Source organism: Homalodisca vitripennis, chromosome 2 (genome assembly GCF_021130785.1).
Source record: "Homalodisca vitripennis isolate AUS2020 chromosome 2, UT_GWSS_2.1, whole genome shotgun sequence".
Classification (NCBI taxonomy): domain Eukaryota; kingdom Metazoa; phylum Arthropoda; class Insecta; order Hemiptera; family Cicadellidae; genus Homalodisca; species Homalodisca vitripennis.
Window position 1 is genome coordinate 186417648 of NC_060208.1, and position 15132 is coordinate 186432779.

General features: G+C 35.5%; 1 protein-coding gene across 1 annotated transcript in view; it reads right to left on the reverse strand.

Annotated features, from left to right (window-relative positions):
- Window positions 1-769: 769 nt before the first annotated feature.
- LOC124355933 (photoreceptor-specific nuclear receptor-like) overlaps window positions 770-15132 on the reverse strand; it is a 68223-nt gene continuing 53860 nt past the window's right edge. Inside the window, exons 4-8 of the mRNA XM_046807085.1 lie at window positions 14724-14838; window positions 5598-5725; window positions 5244-5443; window positions 1830-2073; window positions 770-1645 (exon numbers count right to left, since the gene is read on the reverse strand). Of these exons, the coding sequence (XP_046663041.1) occupies window positions 1407-1645; window positions 1830-2073; window positions 5244-5443; window positions 5598-5725; window positions 14724-14838 (926 nt within the window). The 3' untranslated portion in view covers window positions 770-1406. The remainder of the gene's footprint in view (window positions 1646-1829; window positions 2074-5243; window positions 5444-5597; window positions 5726-14723; window positions 14839-15132) is intronic.

A 15132-nucleotide genomic window follows, 5' to 3' on the forward strand; every position in this document is an offset into this window, starting at 1 on the left:
TACAGCATCAGATTTCATGTCATAAGTATATATTTTACTCCAAGTCTAGTTTTGGCCTTTATACACATTGATATGCAGAGCACAGATTAAGAATGGAACCAGCTTAATAGTTTGTTAACGCTCAACTTGTAAAAGTCAAACTCTATATTGATATTTGGAAAGCAAAATTTCTTTTTGTGGTATTAGTAACTGCTGGTTTCCCAAGAGTTATATAAGATATGTAATAAAAAGATTTTTAGTTAAACGTTAAAAAATGTGTCAATACAATCTAAAAAAAAATTGTTGTCATAGATACTAAGTAGTAGTTATTCTTTATTTTTATTATTCCAATTCATAGTTCCCATGTTTTAAAAAATGGTATTAATTTGTTATTTTATTTTTATTGTATGTTCTTATTTCCTGCTACAATGAGTTGAATTTAACTCCAGTTCACCTTCCTCTTAGTCATCTGGTGCTGTCACAGACTTGACTCTAGGAACTGGAGGTAAGCATGTTCGTCTCAAGAGATCCAAAACATTCACATTGAATCAACTATTCCTCAATCAACAAATGAGCAACCGAGTTGTCTACACATAAAGTAGCTATGGTAGGAAGGGTTTATTCAATTGTGTACTTGATGAAACTACCACTTCACCTATTTATAGGTGTCTCTGATGTCGAAACATGTAAATGTTTCATTTTGAGCTTCTTTGTCGTCGACTTTCTTTGGATCTCTTCAGACGACCATAACTCCAGATTCCAGGAGTCACATCTGAGGCAGTATCAGATACCAGACGCTGCACTGAAAAGAAGGTGAACTGGAGCTAAACTCACAAGTTCAATCTACAAATGAGTTATAATGTAATATTCTATTGTTATTATTACAGGTATAATTTAGTTATTGCACTTACTTAACTATATTGATGTTAAGCACTTTGAATGCAAACGCTTTTTTTGAAATAAAAATTTTGATTAGTGATTATTATATTTAAAAAAATAAATGTTATTTATTGATTTCATTTTAATCTATACATGTTGCTATTCTCCTTTTTGTTTATATGCTTAATGTTTTCAGGTTGAATGTGAAAAGTTTGCTCTCATTTTACCTGAATACTTTTGAAGTGTTTTACTTAACTCTATCGTAAGTAATGTATCATGTCTGTTACACTGTTGTACCTATTAATTCCACTTTTGGAATCCAAATTTCAAACTAGGATGGTTCAAATTATAAAGATTTGTAATAATGTTTAGAACCAAAATAACAATTCAGATATGAAATTCCTACAAGTTATTGAAACTTACAGTACACATTTTAAAAATAGTCTATGAAAAGTTTAAATTTTTCTGCTAGTTTTATGAAACTGATGATTTTTTAATAAGATGTACAGTCGTGAATGTATGATGAAATGTTGAGACAAAGAGAGGAACTAGTTTTTGTACATGTCACACAGCACTTTCTCCATAGGAGTGTTGCCGATGGTCCGCTGGAAGAAGATGTGTTCTATACGTTGTGTCGGCACTAGGCGTAACAGAGGCAGCATCAGCAACAATCGTCCAAATCTTGCTGAGTGTGCCGGGTGCTGACTGCGAGTGTGCTGACCTAACATCACCTGGGCCTGGTCTTGTAGATTCTCCACTTGCAGGGGATCCTTCAGACCTCTCGTCTCTGCAACCAATAACGTATGGGTTTCAACAAGGGAATTTAAAATAAATTATTATGTCTAAACAATTTCCGTAGACTTAGTGTCCAAATAAATCAAAGCAACGCTATGGGGAACCCTAATACTCAAATTAATCAGTTATTTGAATTTACAAACATTTCACAAAATGATTTTATTATGCAAAGTTACCTGCTCTGAATAGTACAATAGCCTTAAGACAAGCAAACTCTGCTGGGTCGACTCCTACGAGGCGATATCTCTGCAAGATGTCGTTAAGAATCCGCACCTCAGCAGCGATCTGGCTGGCTTTGCCGTTGGGAACTGTGGCCAGGTGTTCCGACACGTTGAAGAGAGGGCTGGTCTCTAGCGGCAGGCACCACTGGACAGCGTTCAAGAGGAACAGTTCTGACCAACACTCTTCCAGTAGGATTACCTGAGGGAAAAGTTATTCTTATTAATTTTAAGTTAACAAAAGTCCATTACGTACATGTTCTGTCAGAGAAACAGCAAGATAATCATCAGTACATCCAGTTAACATAATATTTTAGAGAGGGCATGCTGAGTCCCAAATGCTATAACCAAAGAAGCAGTCCCACCAGTGATGTAACTAAGAGAGGGGAAATAGAGGATAGCACTCCTCAAAGATCTTAGAATTATCTTACTTATACATTTTGAAATTTTAATCATGTTTATTTAATTTATGCAGATTTATTCAATACTGTCCCACCCTTGTGATAAGTTCTTCAATCGGATTCCCCCCCCCCCTTCCCTCAAAGCCAAGTCCTAGTTACGTCACTAGGTCACACAAGTTTTTGTCTGTTGCTTATATACTTTTTTATAATATTAGTAGCGAGCATCATTTTCTTGTGTTGTATGAGCCATGGTGATGGCATAATCAAATAATGTTTGTCAATAAATAATTGACTTGTAAATTTATCTATTAATTCATTTTGTAAGATATGGTCACCTAGGATCAGTTAAAAATGGTTTATTTTTTATTGTGTTTTACCTCATGGAATAAAAGTGAATAAAATTCATTTCAGAACTTCTTTAATGAGATTATGAATGAGGTATAAATATATTTTATGAGTAAAAGCTTCAAATGTTTCATAACAAGCATGAGGGATTAATAAAAAAAAACCTCAGCGGGTATTGCAAATTGATTTTGTTAAAATTATTAGGTGTTTGGGATTAATGCAATCAGGTATAAAATGAACATAAATACATGTAATAGTTGTAATAGATGACTTTATGATTGCACCCGCATAGTATTGCAAAAATTAAAACACAGTCTACAATATTATTATGGTATCTGTCTGGCACTAACATTGTGGTATTGAGGCATGGGAGAACCAACACGGCGATGTGGTACAATATTTACAAACATAAAAATCTCTGGTCATCTCCTCTGATTAGAGCGCTCTGTGGAGAATCTTAAATCTAAGCAATTTGTATATCATCCTAAATAGAGACAAATAAAAATGTATGTTGAAGTACACACATACCGTTACAATTATGTATTTTTGATTCATTAAAAATGTAGTTTAGGAGGTAAATTGAACTGTAAATTGCAGGTGCAAAAATTTAAAACAATGTTTTGGCTCACTGGTCATAAGAGGTAAATTGAAAGCCTGTTAGTCTCTGAGAGTACAATAATCATAATGAGTACATGAAGTTTCAATCACTTATAGTTAAAAAATAGGGCTTTAAACCCTGTGTTGACGATGTTTAATTCATTTACTCTACTGTTTGCACTGATTAAGGTCTTTATGTACTTTTAAAGTTGTCTAGTGAAAGCTGTCTCACATATTGGAATAGGATATTAAGTATGACATGACATTTCACTTCTTTTTTTTAACTCTTATTAATGGGACATGGCATTGCTAGCAGAGGTATGTTAAAAGTAGTCTATGTTTTCATTAATACTAGGTGTATTTTCATTCTTTCGATAACAAGCGATTAAAATCGTTGAGCTTTAAAAGTACATCAGTCAGAGTCTTGTTCAAAACGAATTCAATGGGACCAAGGAAATTTGGTTAAACAAAAAGTCGGTTTAGGCCTATAGAGTAATACCCATGTTAAGTCTTTACTTAGTTAGTACAGGAAGAAAACAATTAATAGTTGTCAAATTTATTACAATATTGAATGGACGTTCCAGATAAAGGGTCAAAGGGATCCGGTCCCCCCCTTAATTTTCAATTTTTTAAATTAATGTTTTACCAAATGGTTTTTTTTTTCTATTTGAATAATTCAGTATTATTGACATTCGCAACTGAAAGATCGTTTTTAACATTGAAACGGGTCAAGAACTTTTTAAGGAAAAATATGGGGATAAGCAGTTGACCGCACTTGTGGTCTGTCCACTACAGGAAAATATCAGTTGTCGTGACCCCCACCCAACAGCTGACTTGCTGACTACGATCTTGCAATGTTGAATGTGGATAGTAAATATGTGGCACTGATAAAGACTCGCAGAAACACGTTCGTTTCGCTTGGGAAATCTGCCACAGGTGGATTCAGAGTGGGTGGTTTTGTTGTGATCATTCGTAGAAAGAGTGAACATGAAAGGGTTGGCAGTCAGAGGCAGAAGATGGACGCGATCCAGTTGTGAGGAGGTGTGTGATCTCGAGTGAACGATGTGCAGTGACGTGCGGCGGCCAGACACCCTCAAACACCGAACAACACGTCTGACATCACGCGAGACCGAACACGCTGTACCCGCCCCGCGCTCCACATCTTGTAAAACTCACTGATCAAAGCCTGCACTCGCTCTCTGCTCCACTGAACTCGGTGGCCTTTGTCCGCTAACGGTGAGCTGGCAATACCTGATCATTTAAAATCCCTCGCTGCCATTCACTGAGCAGAATAAATTTAATGTGAACATAACTCAGTCGTAAAACTCATTCTATTGATGTATGTTTTTATAAATGCGTTTATAGTTCGGTTTAAAGTTTCATGGTAAACCGTACTTCGACGATACGATATTATCATCCTCCCTGATCGTTTATTCGTAGATAACATTTAGAAGTTAAATCCTAATTTCAGTTTATTCACAGTTTTGTTAGGGGGTTCTCCTTATATTCTGATTACAAGGTTCTTCGGGTTGGCATGAATTACGAGAAAACAAGGATGTTTTGATTACCATTAAGGTTGTAGATAAGATAGCGCGTGTGCCTCCGTTGCTGAACTATGTGGTCATACATCGATATTTTTCAATTTTATGAAATGATACAGAATAACTGTTAGCCCTTGGATATGCGAATTGAACTTTAGGACGAGGAATGTTAGTTTGTTAGGTTTGAAACTAGAAGTAAACAACAGTTTAGACAAAGTCGAAATACCAGTGAAAAGAGGTTTTTTGTCAGCAGACTGGTCGAGTAGAATTAGATTGTTTTCATCTGACCATCTTTATTGTAGTCCCGTAAGAATAATTACACAGTAAACTTACTCAAAACACTTTTATAACCTTATTTTTCTATTTTGATTTTAAGTTAAGTGAATTTTACTTATATTATTAAACATGAGATATCGTATTACAACGATATGTTCACAAACAAGTATTTTAAACTGTGACATAACCTGAAATGTAAGTTACTGAGTTACCTGATCACGGAATGGTAGTGAAGCGAAGGATGGTAGGTTCTTCGCCCACTTGACAGCCATGAATAGCAGCCTGGCAGAGGTCTCGTAAACAGTCTCATGAGTTGGGGGGTACAGTGAGGTGTTCTCAGGGGGTGGTGGGGGCTGAGGGGGCGCAGAGGTGCAGGATGGTGGCTCTTCGTTGGTTACATCTATACTGTCGTCTGAAACATCAGAGGATGATGGATTAGTAAGGGGAGTTATAGTGGCACAATAGGCCTTGGTAAAAATGAACTGGCAGATTCTGATGCGCTAACGAGTCACGTAAAAATCAGAAAGAAGAAAAGTGTAAATTTTATAGAAATAAGTGTGCTTTACCTTCTGAATTTTCCCCATCGTCAGGCTCTTGCTTGCTGTTGGTCTGGGGTGGAGATGGAGGTGTTGGGTAGCCGATGGCTGAGTGGTACCTCATTGGAGAGAGACCCAGAGCCACAGACACAGGAGGCCTGCAACATTCAGCAATTTCGTGGAATGAAAGACACCATCAGAATTTCTGTACTATCGGTTTAGAGTGAAGTAAATAAATCCAGGTAGACTAATCCATATCTGAGTGACCGGTATCTTACTAGCGGGAAACCAATGTCATACAACGCGGGTCTGAAACGTTTTATCAAATTCAAGGAATAACTTTACACATTCACAGTTCCGTCAGGGTCTTGTTACCTGTTGGATTAAAGTGCAAAAGGTAAAGTAGTATGTTTGAGCGTATTTCCTCTGTGAGACAGCATCCTTCAAATACACAAGGCCTTAAATATTGCAAAAATTTAAGAACGCATATCGCCATCACAGTTTTTAAATTGTCTAGGAATGGCTTGTTGTTTGGTGGTGGAGTGGGATTGCCGATATACGATGATGTACCATTGGAAAAACACCCAATGTCATAAATAAAGGTCTTCCATATCCACCAATTTAAGTAATGAATTTTAAACTCCAGACTCTCAACACTAACTGCTTCGGGCGAGCTCTTTCAGATGAGTAACTAGGCGATGACTGATGATATCTTATTGGCGAGAGACCTAATGCCACAAAGGTATAGGGGACTTGCAACATCTACCTATTTTAGTAATGTGTTTTCAACTTCAGAGTCTTCACCGAGTATATTGCTCTGGCTGGATGCTTGGGATGGAGTGGAGTACCGGTACCTCAGTAGCGAAAGACCCAATGCTACAAGTGTATAGGAGATTTACTATATTCACCAATTATTAAAGTAGCGAGTTTTCAATTTCTCAATCTCCCCAAACTTAATTTTCGTTTTAAACTCTACTTATAATACAAAGCAAAAATCATACTCGTTATATTCACACCATTCTGGTTCTAAATCTATTAAACAATAGTGATTTACTGCGTACAAACTTTTTTTTAATTGGGCCGTTCTACATATAAACATAAAATCTCGGGTGAATTATGAAAGAAACGATCTATTTGAGTGGGAATGGTGTGGAATGGATTAAATATTGTACGTTCATCAAAACACTTATCTGAATTCTACATGGAATGGTGCCTTTTGGGGTCTTGTAGTGTTCTATTGCTGATCCTGAGCGATTTTTCGAATTAAAAAAACAAAAAAAAAAAAAAAAAAAAAAAAAAAAAAAAAAAAAAAAAACTACGTACTGAGTTTAAATTGACTTTTACCGTCAACTAGAAGGATGATAAGTTGAATGTGTGTCATGTAAAGGCTGTACATAAACATCTGTTATGATATAACCTAACCAATACAATAAATACACATATACATGCATGCTTTTACTGTATGTGGTGAAAATCCAACATTATCTTCAAATTCGAGACAACTGATAGACTATTAATTGGATTCCTTAATGTTTGTTTTGAAAAGTTTAAACAATTTTTATGCACGAATAACATTTTTTATTGTATGGTTGCTCATGATTCTAATTTCTATAGTGACCAAGATCTCATCCTAATCTGGTGTCAATAGTATTTTTTTTATTTTAAAATCGTATATAGTGTAAGCCAAGTTATAGAATTTTTATTTGAGATTATTCTTTCATTGTTCTTTTCAGTGTTTCAATACTGACAAAATATTATTAATATTTCTAATATTATGTAACAATCAATATTGTATTAACTGACTTTGTTTAAACATTTTTAACAGTATTCACTCTTAAGTAGTGAATAATTAAAAATAAAAACAAACACGCATTTCTAAAGTCACAATGTTCAAGGTCGTCGGTTGTACAATACAAAGTTTGTATAACGACGGGCACGTTTTAACCAAGAGAAAGTAAGCTGTATAGAGGTAAACAGGTTGATACAGAAAGCCAAAACATGTTTGAGCGTCTATATAGAGAGAATAAAGTGAAGATGCGCCATCAGAATTGCAAATGTGAGTGTTGGGGGTTGTGGGGGTGGGGGGTGATGGAGTCAGCGGGGGACGTGGCTCGGCTACAGATTGCGCACCTGAGACCTCCGCCTGTTCGCCACGAGCCTCGACCCTACATTCATCAGGAGTCGCTCTTCCACTCCTACATCCAGTCACCTGGTTCCGTCTGTGGTTAAATCTCCTCACTAAGCACGAAGGCTGATGCGAGAAAGCAGCGAAGGTGGGATCGATATGGAATACCTCAAGGATTACTTTTGGGAGCTTTATTGTTTACAGATGAAATAATATGCTACGTTAGTACTTAATGTATAATACAACTTTCTCCTCCTTATCATACTCACCATTCGTTACGATTCATAGTTATTTTAATTTAGAAGAAACTGTAATACAAAAATGAAGATTCATATTTTCTAAGAGTGAGGTGAATTGATAAAACACACTGAATGAATAGAATGGCAACTATTCGGACTTGTATTAGAATGAAGTCAGTTCGTAAATACTTTATAGGCTATACCAACAATAATCTTTAATGGTTTTATCTCCGCTTAACGTTCTTCAATTCCACTAATTGGCAATGCACTACAGTTGATTCAAAGATCTTAACAATTCTTTGTGGTTATGTTACATTACAATATTTTTATTCCTATTTAATTAAAAAAATAATGTTTTATAATAGTCTGCAGATCTATAAGGCTTTTACTAGTAAAGTATAAGAACGATTTGATGTATTATTTGGAGGCCTTACACATCCCTGGTTGTGGACTTCAATGCAATTTTCAGACCATACAAATTTCATTTAAAGATTTGTGCTGGGAAATTAAACATACGTAATCGTCAACTCAAAGCGGAGATAGGCATATAAATATAATTGTTATTTTTTACACCCTGAAACTTCACTGTTATTTTATTGATAATACACCCCTGCATTATTGATAATTGTTTTATAGAAAATGAGTTAAATCTCAATGTACACGTTTAATAAATAACAATTTTACATTTAAACATTAACTGTTTGTGATTTAAGTATTATCTTTACATTGCAAGGCCTTTATTCGTGTTTGTGACGATCTTATGAAAAAATTGAAAAAGTTTAAACTGTAGAAAAATAAATCGATACTACAGAGTATAGAAGGACCTGACAGAACGTAACGAAAGAGGTAGCGCCAGACGGGAAGACAGACAGACTGCCCTTGACCTTTTGACCTCTAAATCAATAAGGTACTTCCTTGGACCATTAGAAGCAATGCACGAGTTATCGCACACAAGTGATGGCAGGAAGAACGACACGATTTCAATAAGGTCCTATATAGTCCTTTGTAATGCAAAAACTACATTATGCTAGAAACTTTACGGTAAAATATATAAATATGAATCTTGTTTTTGCGACATGGACTTTTTCATAAAAAATAGCATCTTGTTTCCACGTAAAATTTATTATATGTACAATGAAAAATATATAAAAAGAAGAGTAAACATTTATTTAATACTAACTATGAGTATTATACTAACTATTATTATTAGTATATTATAAAAACTGTGCCCTCAGTATTGACTTCTGGTAAACGTTCACAGTGCGCTATTATTAACAAAGCACTGAAAGGTTTTTTGCACAAATTTAATAATAGAAAATATGATTTACTGGTATCATTAACTGAGAAGTTAAATTCACCTTAACACCAACTTTGTTTATCATTTCAAGCACTTTAATTCAGTCTACGATGGAAACAGAGACAGAGAGGCAATATCATATAGTTAACAAAATATGTGACAAGGAAAACGGCAAGTGTAGGTAGTACAGTTTATAATTCGAAAAATAATTTTGTAGTAACTTATTTTTTAAATGTTAATACTGTAGTAAATAATACACAGAAAATAAACTTTGGAAACCCATATACATTGATGACCATTTCATATTGATAAGATTTGGTTTCAATGATCTTAATAAAAATATTATTAAAAAGTATCGAAAACACTCCGAAATTTAAATTGGGACAAATATAGCTTAAATCAGTTTAGGTTATCATTAGCCTACTTAAATGTCTACATGGTTTTAATTCTTTACTAATTTCCCACAATCTTACTGAGAAATACTATATTTATGACAAAAATGTATTAGTCCCTAACATATCCGTTGAAATGTTATATTTCATTTTCCAACAAATAGTTTTATTAAACTGTTTGACACATATTATACGCAACGTCCAAAAATTTAAAGGTCTGATATTTTTTCCCATTGTTCTGACATTTATTTCTGTAGTTGCCCAATATTTATGTCTCACATTATTTTTTGTTAAATCAAAATAGGCTATTTGAAGTAATGTATCGAATGACTAACAGTTGCATTTCAGGTTGTGTTGTTATGTTCTCTACTCTCCCTTTTTCATGGTCCAAAAAGGTATAAATGGGTTTTAAGAACTAATCACTCAAGAATAATTTCCCTCAATGACTTTAAATATGGCCCATTGATGTAAAATGCTTGCTTTAATATTCAAGTTTCTGTACACTTGGTTCTAATTTAAATAATAAAACAATACTTTGACCGTTATCATATCAAAACTTTTAGCCTATTACTTTAAGGGGAGTCCGACTCCCATAAGAACGCAATGTTAACTATATGTTGCATAACTTGAAAACTATTTAAGATAGCTTACTGCTTTTGGTTTTATTTTGAAGATCATGTATTTTTATAGTGCCCTAGGAGAGGTTTTTAGTTTTTTTCTTTTAATAAATAAATTATGAATTTTTAAAATCTTTGTGTTTAAAAATTTAAAATTTTAATATATAAATATTTTAAAATCAAATTAGGATAATTATATCTCAAAACCATCTCCTAGGGCACTAGTATTTTAGCCAAGGAATGTGTGTTAAAAATTTCATTAAGATATCTCAATCGGTGTAGGTTTTATACAGTTACAGTTTTAAAAAATTTAAGTTTCGGTAAACAGCAAAAAACAAAAAAAAATATGTAATAAATAAATTTTCTTACTTTTAATAATGTCCAGCACAGTAACTAGGATTGCCTGGATCATCTTCTGCCTCATACAAGTACTCTAACTTCCTTTTGGCAACATTTCATGACTGTCTAATTTTTTTTCCATATCGGAAACAGCTTTTTCAGCTTTGGAAACACGGTCGAAATCGAAACGTCTTGCAGTTTGAAGTAAATTCCTTCCAATTTGTAGGCCTAAGTGTTCCATTAATTTTACTTTAGCTAAGTGTCCACTGTTGAATGTCAAAACAGCTTCAAATACACCAAATTTCAGGGTTTCAAGATTTACAAATGTTCTTTTACGTATTTTACTCCAGATAACATTGTTCAAAGATTCATTGGAGTTTTGGGATTTACCTCTGAGACATTTTTGCAACAGTTCTGGCTTGGCAAGATCCCTGAATATAGGTTTGATCTCTTGAAGTATCACCTCAGGCAAATGGAAGTGCTTGGTGTGGTCATAGGTATCATTTTCACGGGTTGCTTTTATGAGTCTGACTATAGTAGCGGGGCTGGATCGACTTTTTGGTGTGCAAGGTTATTTTAAATAATCTTTTTCACTTATTTAGAATTTTCTGTACCATATGTGTTATATATCATTAGAAAGAGGAGATTCCAAAGAAAAATAAAGTGTTATAAACTAAAAATCACACACAAAAAATTTCTTCGGTCAGACTGCCCTTAAACTATAATTAATGCCATTAGCGTAGAAAGAGGCCTCCTAATTACAAGGTAAGAATGTTGCGTACTAAGCTTCGCTGATGTTGCAAGCAATATTTCAAGTGTATTATTTCATTAGGTTATTTACGTTATTTCGATGTTGCATATAAATAAATGAAGGTTCAAGCAAAATTTCAAGTCTATAAGTTAGTCCGTTATCGAGTGATCGTATGGATAGGCAGACGGATAGTCAGGAATGAAACGTCCATCATCACGAGTGATAGCCTTCGCTGGCGCTCAGCCAATATAAAAGAAAAATAAGAGCGAGAGGGGGTTATTACTCAATGGGGAGTGTAATTTACTGTTCAGTCACTCTGAATATGGTTTTAAACTCGTACTTAAAATTTCAACAAAATTCTACGGTTGGAAATTTAAGACAAAAGGAGTCAAATCGGTGAAAGGAAGCATTGTCCAGGAAATAAATCTAAATTACCACCTCTACTCTGCATCTGTAACGGTTGAAATCCCATTCCCAAAGTAAACGAATCCGAGTGTATTATTTTTCCAAGAAAGCCCAAACAAAGTAAGAGCCCGGGAGTCCCGGGGGAAGAGGTTTGCAAAACACGGGAATCAAAACACGCTCTGTGCAGGCTGGGTCTTGAGAGATGACTGGGTGGGGTCGGGAGGAATCAAATTGTTTGGCTGGGTGGGGCTTAGCGAGAGCGTTTGACACAGTCAATAGTGTATTACCATGCGACGCGGCCGATGGTGGTGGCGTCTGCGCACTGGTGGGGTGGCGTCGCGACGCTCTCCTTCTAGCCCTCCTGCCATAACTTATACTGACACTATAGTGGCGTTGTCGAGGTAATGCTTCTTGATCAGGCTGCCGGAGCTCCGTGAGCCGACTAACTTTGTCACATGCCGAGACAAGGAGACATTGTACTGTCTTAAGCTTATTTTTACTTTCCTTGAGACTACTGTAATTACTTTTTTTGAAAAAAATATTTGATAAAACTTTAAAAACTTAATAGAATAAAGTTTTTATTTAACAAACCGAAAAATAAAACTTGAATAACCAAATTAACGTGCATAAAAGTATAAAATTAATATTAAAACCCATTTTGAAGTCTCTTTTATTGGTAAAGAATGGTTTACCATTTTGTGTTGGGTACAACATTAATAAATACATTTCATATAAACAAAACACAGCCAATTATTAATATAGTGGGGGGGGGGGGTTTATATACATTTGTCTCGGTTTCAGAACCTTCCAAAAGTGATAACGTATTTGATAGAATTTTTCAAAAAGTCGGGTTTATACTACATTAAATGATATATTATTACTTCTAAATATCCACAAATCTACATTGGTTAAATTTAATAATCATTTCAAAAACTACATGTGGTAGTTTTTCACATATATTTTGTATTTTTCAAATTTACCCTTTATATTATTCTACATTACGTATAAGATATGAAATATTTATACCAATAAGTGTAATGAAAATTTTATCTATCAAAATATTAATAGAGTGCTGCTGTCTAACATATTCCGATGGCTGAGTGTTTGAGTAAACATGCGACTACCAAACGGTGGTTTACCTACCTTAGATTCTGGTGTGATTCAATATTAACTACAAAAAGAATACGAGGAATTACCTCTAGCACAAAGATTGAGGAATAAAAGCACTAAGCATGCATAATTAAGATAGCATCTAACGGAATTGTGTTAAGGCTACGAATTGTTTATTACATTGAAATTTTCACAGAGCCCCATGTAATTAAACATATTATAGTGATATAAAGAAATGAAACTATGCAAGTTTAGCTTTCATTAAATATTGCATGCAATATACTTTATTGCCCTCTTAGGTTTTGTGGAATGACATAAAAGGGCCATATTAATTTAAATATATTTCAGTTAATTCCCATCCGTTACAACAGCTGGTTATGCTTTGACATTTAAATACCAAAATGTAACAAAGCATTGGGTTTAGAATATTGTTTGCCAAACATCAAAGATACATCACAAATTTTACCGAGAACTGAGGTATCGCAGAAAGACAAGTAGTGCCTCAATAAAATGTCTGTTTCAAGAGGAATACATTATAATTACCTCAAACGGAAGAAAATATTCCAAACAACGATAGTTTTTTATAAAAAAACATTGTTACTAGTCGGAATTCATCGATTACTTTACAAACCGATCGAATACTGTACATAAAGGATATTACGCTGAATTTGACGACAAGGAAGAAGTTTATTATTTATTTATTCCTAATTTGAAGAAAACTGTTAATACATGCTGTATGTAAACGGTTACGCCAGAGCCGAACTATCCCTAGTCCGATTCGGAGCCAGGCAACTACAAAGGCCATACGATAATTTTAAGTTAGGTATGTTTGTGTGTTTGTCCTTTATGCAATCGTGAACTATTTCAACGGTCATTATGAAAATTTGTATGTATATGTATTTTTCCACGGAGAAGGTTTATATGCTATGTCCATTGATGTAACTCGCCACCAAGTGACGCTGCAAAAGATAGGCCTAATAGTCTTTAAAGCGCCTGCACATTATTAACTGCAATTACCTGACAGTTATGTATATTAAATAACCAAACACTATTTGAAGGCGCTAAGCTTTGATGGGGAATTTCTCTAAGATAAATTTCTGGTTGAACTTAAAGCTTGAGTGTTAGGTACGTGTACAATAGCTATAAATATACAGACACTTTCTTGGTCGTGGCAACAAGGCAAACTCTACATCGGCGTTGGAAATCTAATTGACTCGTACCAGAAGTGCACATATACGGGCAAAGCTTACGTAGAGCGTGCGAAGCCGCGGGAATCAGCTAGTTGTACATAAATAGAATCGAGTACTTCAATAAATCCGCCTAAAAAATGGTGATATCTTTTTCTCATAAAAAAATTGACCCGTTTTCTAAATGTTTGCTAAAAATAATAAAATTGTATTTTTTATTGGGCAAAACTTGGATATTACAAAATGGAGATCTTTATGAGAAATAGAAAAGAAAATGAGCAGTGTATTTTTTCTAAACGTTTCAAAAAGTTCAAGTTGATAATTTTAGTATTTGGACGCATTAAACAATTAAATGGACGTCTTTAACCCCTTTGTTATTAACTTGTATAAGCCCCTGGGGTCAGTATCGACCCTCTACTAGTACAACCGTACGTTTATCTGTCCATATTCTGGGTATATAGGGGTTGGCTTCCTAGGCTGTGTGACACATAGCATAATGTGGAAGTAGTGTAATGACAGAGAATGTGTCACTGGCTCCAGGCACTATAAGCAGTCTGTACTCACCCCAAGAGGGCGCGGGCGAAGGCGGTGACGGGGAGCCGATATCCCCGGGACGCCAGCGGGAGCTGGGGAGCGGCCTGGGAGGGTAGCGGGTCCGACACACCTACACACAGACAATCGTGACATCACTCACCCGAACACGCCCACGGCGACAGCAGCCTCCCTCAGGGCTCGCTCGTGGTCCATGTCCACCAGCGTCTCTGGGCGGATAGTAGCGGTGTTGCGAGGCTGCCTCTCATTCTGCACCGCTACAACAGGAGAGCCGTCAGTCAGTCTGGGGCTGGGTGAGGAGTGGGGTGGAGGGCAACTGTGGAGTCCTGTACGTATAGCCTTAGCACCCTCTTTATCCTTCATCAGGTATGTGGTCAGTCAGTCTGGGGCTGGGTGAGGAGAGGGGTGGAGGACAACTGTGGCGTCCTGTACGTATAGCCTTAGCACCCTCTTTATCCTTCATCAGGTATGTGGTCAATCAGTCTGGGGTTGGGTGAGGAGTGGGGTGAGGGCAACTGTGGAGTCCTATACGTATAGCCTTAGCACCCTCT